We start from the raw sequence: 8,341 nt of genomic DNA, 5'->3' as shown, positions 1-8,341 counted from the left end.
CGAAGTATTTGGACACATTCAAAATGTTATAAATAAAAAAAAGTGTTTTGTTGAAGTTAAATCTATATCTTTTGCCTTGTTTTTTTTTTAGTTTGTTTTCATTTTATGAGATAATCAGGGTACAATTTACGCAAGTATTTCAGGTACTTAAAACACACCGTAACGAAAAAAAGTTCTGCATTAATTTTCACTTAGTTTTAGACGAAAATTAAAACAATTATACAATTTTAACACCAAACTGTTTTAATGCCGTGAGTCATAACTTATGAGAAGGGCTAACCATGAAAAATAGCACGCTGAGGTAAATTAGGGGAAAATGACGTCACCCTTTTTTTACCTTCTCATTTTTGTCAACGAATTAATCATTCCGTGGACCGTTGAAATAAAATAATTAAAAAAGGTTATATTGTGGTATTTATGAGAAAGAAGGGAGTTTTTTGTCACGCTACCAAGCCTTAAAAAACAATTAAGAAGATTTAAAAATGTTATTTTTTCAGTGCGTCCTTCCAGATGAATGTGTGGATAAACGCTTGACAATATTAACCGTGCAATTATTGCTTCCTTTTTATTCGAAAAATATCATACCTTTAATATTTCCGAGACTTTTATACGAAACTCATTTTTGGACAAATACATCGTTGCACATTTATATTTTATTTATTGTTTCGGCATTTTTGTGGTAAGACATGTTAAAATTATTAAATAAAACAATTGTTTCTTACCACTTGAGTTTATTTATGACCACTAGTTTCGGAAACTAAGCTTCCGAAACTAGTAGTATCTTTAGGTCTAAATGATAACTGAATGTTTTGTCCAAATGTCATCATTTGGACCTGAAGATGGAAGCTTAGCTTCCGAAACTAGTAGTCATAAATAAACTCAACAAGTGTTTTATTTCATTATTTTTTGCGCATTTATACATGTGTACAGGCCGTCAAACATAAACACAACATAAACATAAAAAAAATCGTAACTAACTAACCATGGCGCTGCATCACGCAGGGGTAGGCAGAGAATGTATATACTGTTACAACAGTCGACTCTAGATACTTCTAACGCATTTATCAATTGACGGGCTGCAATAATACAATATGGCGAAAGACGTGTTTTGTGTTTTTCATTTTGAAACCGAAGAAGTCCGATAAAGATATGGTAAAGTTAGTTATGTCCATATAATTCTTGAGTAAACATTAGTTACCAATCGTCGTGCACAAATGAAGAAACGGATAAAAATGAAAGAACGTGTAAGACGTTCTATCCTCTCCAGACACGCATTGGGTGGAAAGGCGTAGTAATTATTTTACACTTTTTATTTTTTTCCTTTTACACGTATACACCAATTTGGATTGATGTATTGTGATATTGACAGACAATTTAATGTAGGAAAGATGATAAAATGCAACAGGTGTCAGCTATAAATTTTAAAAATATAACATAAAATAATTATTATTTTCAAAATTTTCTACAATCAAAAATGGAAAAATCACGTTTGTCAATCAAACATGAAATTCAGGCTTCGAATCCAGATAGGTCACCATAAAAATGACAGTAAATATTTAAGTAAAAATATGTACTTATTTATAATGTTATTCTAAATTAGTATCTGAAGCGTTAAGACTTATCACGTCACTATAATGTAATTTACTAATGTTTTTTTTTAAGTTTCTCAACTTGATATGAAACATTTATATGGAATTCTGAGCATCCCAGGGCTTACGACCTGGCATTTGGCTGGCTTAAGTGATCACTTTATACACTTGTCTAACGTTAAAAAAATTACATCTCATACATAAGGGTAAATAGTCCAGTGTTTGATAAAATAGATTATAATTATATTGTTAGTTAAATAACGTGCAAGATAATACTGCTTCATTTTAATTGCGTGTATTATTATATTTTTTTATATTTTAAGCATATGAAGAATGTGGAAGTTTGGCCATTAACGGGGCGGGGCTTACGACCGTCATAGGCTGGTTAATATGATCACTTTACACAAGTGTAACATTCACCAATTCTACCCATGATTGACAACCACACTACCAAAATTCTTGGAACTTTTATATATATTGTTCAAATTCGAAACAAAGTGCTTGAATTCACTAGAATTTCTCTAGAGATATATATATATTTTCTTTTTATTGAGCAGAAACCCTTTCATTTGTATGTGAGGTCCGAATCCTGGATTATAATCGCACACATGAAAAACACAAAAAAATATCCTCTTCATTTTTTTTATTACATTACCTCATAATTTAACGAGTTAATTTATTTACAACGTTTTGAGTGTGTCCAAATAATTGTTCACAAATCTGGATAATCTCGAATCAGGAGTTATTTTTTATTATTTTATATTATGTTGAGATATTATGTATGATAGATGTGCGAATAGTAAAATAAGGAAGGAATGCAGGAATGCAGCTGAGATAAGCATCATCAATAAAATTAAGAAAGGTGTGTTGAGATGGCTTGGACATGTAGAACGAATGAGTAAGGAAAGAACGGTAAAACAATTTTTTATGCGAAGTAAGTGGAAAAAAGAGCAGAGGAAGACCGAGAAAAACATGGCACGATCAGGTATGCCAAATACTTGAAAGTGGTCAGGTTAGGAGTCGTAACAAACGGCGAGTATGTATGAGGAGATGCATGAAGTTTGCAAGGACAGAGTGGTGTGGCGTTCTATTCTCTCTGCCTACCCCTGCGGAGAAGCGGCGTGATGGTTAGTTATATTTTTTTAGTTATGTTAAGATTTAAAAAAAATATAAAAAATAACTCCCCTTTGGAGATAATCAAGATTTGAGAACAAGTATTTGAAAACGCTTAAAATGTTGTAGTATAATATTCATTGCAACAATTATTTTTAAAAAAATATTTTAGTATTCTATGAAAAAAATAAACATACCTGCATTTGGTTGAGTCTACTCATGTTTGGAAAATGGTTTAAACAAAATCACTTCACAAATATAAAAAAAATGTAACCCGTAAAATAATTGTCACTAATTATTATGAAAATAATATCTTTGTCACTTGTAAAATTTTTGAGGTTATCGCTTCGGAACCCAACTGTTTTTATTTTTCAAATACTTCAACTGTCAGTTACGCTAAATTCAAATTAAAACAGCACTGCCAACGTGGAAACATTCAACATATAAATACCATCGCGTTAAAAATATACCGTATGGTCATCACTTGGCAAATTAATTATTTAAAATATATATAAAAATGATTTAAAACTAATAATTTAAATGTACGCTGCGATGTGATCCGCGGCATAAACTGAGTATAGAAAAGAGCCGTGTTTAGCGCGATGTTAGCGGTCCCAATTAAACAAAAACAATAAGCAAATTAAGACCACTTAGTAAATTGGATTAGTAATTGTATGCATGAGAATTTAAAAGTCTTCGCTTTGCTCGGATTTTTTTACTAACGCGCATTGCAGTTATAGGTAAAATGTGTCATGCTTTCGAACGTTAGCTCGTACCGATCAAACATTAGATGCTGATTCGCTGGAATCGGTGCGTGGGAGAGGGACAAGGCTCTACGCAAGAGTGGGACGGACAAGCGAATTCTGATACAAAATATTATTATTTCTTTTGCCGGCATTTGCAATAGTTTGAGGTTATGTCGCCGTCTGAAAATGGCTCGAAGTCGATTGTCTTGTATTGTGGGCGGATAAGGAGTAATGTCGAATTAATTGGAATTATTATTATTAGCTTATAATTTAAGTATTAAATATGTTTTATTTTCTCAATTGTTTATTTAAAATATGCTTCTTACCTTATATTTTTCTCATTTATTTATTTTATATTTGCTTCTTATGCCTATTTATTATACCTGTTTATTGTTTTTTATATTTTGCCATGAATTAGTTTTGGTTATTTTTTTAAAAATCTTTATTATTTGTGATCCAGTCTTGTTAACCTTAATCCCATGTACCAAAATGAGAAATATAAATTAATCATCAGGAATGTTATATAATATATATGGTTTATGTATGTAATATGTTTTGAAAAAATAAATAAATACTATAGGAACAGGTAGATGTTTTTTTAAGGGATCAACTTATAACAAATATTGTCAACTATGTACATCCACTTTTATTTTAAAGGTATATAAACTTAATATGCTAAAAATCCTTGTGGGTACATAATAGGCAAGGAAAAGGCAACTAACAAATACAAAAATAGGTAGATGTTTTGGAAATTTTGGGCAGTATGTTTTGTAAGGATGAAATGATTGATAATGATATGGAAAAAAAAGTAAATGCTTCGCTGAATTCAGTTAAAGCAAATGAAAACTTTTCAGTGAAAGCTTAACTTTCAGTGCAACACTAATGTATGAAACAGAGGCATAGAGTTAGAAAAAAATAAAGTAGACTAAATGCAGCCGAAATGTTCTCTCAGGTGAATGTGCGGCAAAACGATGTATGATAGATTTTGGAAATACGATATAATGAAAGAATGCAAGGCTGAGATAAGCACTATCGATAAAATTAATAAAAACGGTGTGTTAAGATGGTTTGGGTACGTGAATTGAATGAGTGATGAAAGAATAGTAAAACAAATTTATGAGGCGAATGTGGTTGGTAATAGAAGCAGATGAAGACTGAGAAAACTTCGAGTAATTCAAATACATGATAGTGATCAGGTCAGGAGTCGGAATAATCAGCAAACATGTACGAAGAGATTTATTTTTATTTTGTTTTATTTGTTCGGAAATTTTACAGCTTTACATTTAAAAAAGTATAAAATAAAAAAAAATCGTTACATTAACAATAATAAACATTACATTGCATTACCAAAAATAGTTGCAAAAATAAAAAATACAGCCAATTAAACGATTCCACATTTATGTTACAATAACTATTAAAAACATTAAGAGATAAAAAATCAAAGAGTGGGAGTGTGTGTGTGAGGAAGGAAGTAAAAGGGTAAGGGTATGGTATAAAAAAATAGATTTTGCAGGAAGAAAAAGGAAGGAGAAGGAGAGACATGAATATGGAAGACGCGAAGAATATTTGCAATGACAGAATGGAATGGGGTTTTATTTTCTCTGCCTACCCCTGCGAGGAAGAGGTGTAATGGTTATTTAGTTAATTTGTTACTATTGTTAAATGAAGTTACCTAATAGACAGTTACTTGCCGAGTGCCAAGTCGATCTAGCGGCACGGTATTACAATTACCTAGGAGGCACAATCACACAAAGTATGTACCGTAGAACGGGGCTACTTGAACATTGAACATATCGCTCACTATTTTCAAGAACGTCATAAATAAATAATTGTCAATTTTCAGTTGTGCATGTTTTAAAAATGCCCATAAAATGTACCATATCCCAGTAAAAGAGGCATATTTTTAACTTCATATTTACCCGCTACAGGGCAAAAAGTGTTTTTTTGCATTTTGAAGAAAATGTATTGTTTGATTATTTTTTTAAATATACTTAATATTTTTCAAATTGAGAAAAAACCGTCAGGTTTTACCTAAAAAGATCAGTTGCATAGTAAAAAGTTCAATAAGTGGCTTGATATTTATTTTTAATACATTGTATTATATTTTTAAACTTTAAAAACGTTCTACTGAAAAATCCAGTTTTTTCTTTATTTATGACGTTCTTGAAAGGAGGGCGATATGTTACTTGAGCCCAGTACAAAAAAAAATCTGTATTTGGTCTACAATAATGAATGTATCGACATGATTTATTGTTTCCCAGACAGGTGACACTTATTATCACGATACTTTGATACCACGATCTATTTTTTTTTGTACTGGGCTCAAGTAACACATCAAAGCTCAAGTAGCCCCGTTCTACGGTACTTATTGTATGCTTGGCTTTGCTTTAGTTAACTGCTGAAATGCGAGTTGGGTAGGTACCACTTTTATTTTCCCCGCGTGAGTCATTCCGTGACTAAATTAAGGCCATTTTCCGCAAAACGGGGCAAAATTATTTCTGTTAACATAATGTTGGTCAGCGAAAGTAGTTTATGAATGAACCCAGATAGGTACTTTTAATGGTCCTCGAAAGTTCGGCATGAAATCTCTTAGTGAAAGTTCACACAAAAACACTTCGTGGCTTTTATGATACTCGTAGGAACATAATCTATCAGAAAGTTTTTTTCGCGAAGACTTCCACAAATAAGATCTTCATGAAAAATGGTCATAATATAAAGACAATATATTTTTAGTGAGTCCAAAATTTTGTTAACATATTTTGAACATTAGCACCACTTTGGAGTTTTGTTTTGCATAATTTTTTATTGGTATCTCAACATAGATGAAGAAGAATATTGGAGCCTGGACATTCTTCTGGGCATGTTATTCGTCATCTATGTATGTTGAGTTTGTTATCATGTTTTATTTTATTTTTATCAAGTACACTTGTTTAAACACAGTTAAAAATTGAAGCAAAGACGTAAATAAAAACAATAAATACAAACCTTTTATTTACTTTTTCAGCATTAATTATGTGGTAAGACATGATGAAATTTTAAATGAAAACACTTTATTATTATTTATTATTATGACTATTTTCGGAAGCTACAGATGCTTCCGAAACTAGTCGTTAAAATAACTATAACTCAAGTGGTAAACAACAAATGTTTTCATTTACAATAAACATAAATAATAAAAGGCAGCAAGTCTTAATGATATTGTGTATTTGGTATACATCGGGGACTGCATCCATTCTGCTGTGACTTTAATGGCCTTCCGCTGACTTTGTTATAAAAGGAAAGGTTTTGAAATAAAAGAATCCATCAGTCTAATAGTTTTTATTACTTTTTTTATAAAATGTACATACAAACATTCATAGTATAATCATTTTATACCTTTTTATACCAAATTAGTCAATGGTATTGATTTTTAATACACCCAATGTAGAAACATGCATATATACACATTCAAACCCCAATTGACAAGACGTGTGTGGTAATGTAGGGTAGAAACGATCAAACAAGACCTATTAATCTTTTAAAATAAAAATAAAATACTATTAGTTTGGATGTTAGATAAATTTTCACTCAAAATTTATTTATGTGTGGTAAATGATAAAGCGTTCAGTCGTATTGTTGTCAAACACGTTTTTACTTAAACTTGCATATTTAGTTCTATAGGACTTAGTTAACCTTTATACGCCCAGTGGTCCCGTAGAGGACCGTGGATTTTTCATTCAATGCCCTGCGGTCCCACACGGGACCAGTGATTATGATTAATTTTTAATAAGACTACTCTAATCAATGATAATATTATTCGAAATGTGAATGCTTTCAGATCAATAAAATAATACTTTCGGTTCCGAAATATATTTTTGTCATAATGAGTACATTGGCTGTAAAAACAAATTTTGGTTTTGTGTATGCTACAAAAGGAATAAACGCGTAAAATCCATATTTATAAAACAAAACTTTAATAATAGATCAATGCAAAGGTAATTTTGTAAAATAAAAATAAAATTTCGAGAATTTCCGAATTCTTTAATATTTGCGTATTTTGTATTTGATAAAAAGGTAGTTTTAGAGATACAATTATACTTTTGCAAATAATTTTTGTTGAATATCAAAGATCGTATGGTTTCATTTCTGAGTCACATATTTCGTTGGGAGAAATACTAACTTCTAATATTAATCGTCAATAGCAATTCACAAATAAAACCTTCGATTTTTTTTACATAGTGTATTTTTTGTTGTTGTTGATTTTCCATTTCATAACTCACAAAATAAATGTTTTAAAATCACTATGTTTCTAATTAAAATTAAATTATAAAGTCGATCGCTTTTGAGTTAAATAATTTCTCTCTCAAAACCAACAGCTAATTTTTGAGGGAGAAATTATCGACTTATTAATACACTTTATTCTATGAGTAATAAAATAATGAAAAAAATAATTGTGTAACAGCTTCATACATTGAATTTAATTTTTATATATAAATTGATTAAATTTTACATTTTTCTTATTTTGTTGTAATAAATAAATATATTTCACATTTGAAAATTAAAATATTGGATAAAAAATCCATTTTAAATAAAAGCAAAATAACCCTCTGTTGTTTATTGAATCTCGATTCACGCCTACGTCATATGGGGTGTGATGCATATATCTCTAAAAATTTTCCACTAATTTATTCAGTACAAACACATATTATGGTCTGGGGTAATTTCCTAACACACTTTATGGGAAAACTAAACATCCATTTATTTTCACCGCTAATTTCAACATCAAATACATATCTGAGGTGTAAAGTGTAGCTTAATAAAACATATTTTTAACATGCATATTCTCGTTTAAAATTTTCATGACACACGTTTTTTTCGAGTAAAAAAATATTGAATTTAAAAATATTTTTTTTA

The 8,341-nt window shown here is 30.2% G+C and overlaps 1 protein-coding gene across 1 annotated transcript in view; it reads right to left on the bottom strand.

The window, feature by feature from the left end:
• LOC148308696 (uncharacterized) overlaps positions 1 to 3,275 on the bottom strand; it is a 153,970-nt gene extending 150,695 nt beyond the window's left edge. The window contains exon 1 of the mRNA XM_088261254.1: positions 2,900 to 3,275. Coding sequence (XP_088117380.1) covers positions 2,900 to 2,923 — 24 coding nt within the window. The 5' untranslated portion in view covers positions 2,924 to 3,275. The remainder of the gene's footprint in view (positions 1 to 2,899) is intronic.
• Positions 3,276 to 8,341: the final 5,066 nt, after the last annotated feature.

The sequence above is a fragment of the Brachycentrus maculatus genome, unplaced genomic scaffold (assembly GCF_059751285.1).
Source record: "Brachycentrus maculatus isolate JH-2025_06_01 unplaced genomic scaffold, ASM5975128v1 h1tg000152l, whole genome shotgun sequence".
Taxonomy (NCBI): Eukaryota; Metazoa; Arthropoda; class Insecta; order Trichoptera; family Brachycentridae; genus Brachycentrus; species Brachycentrus maculatus.
The sequence above is the reverse complement of the archived record's forward strand: the minus strand, read 5'-3'. Positions and strand labels throughout refer to the sequence as shown.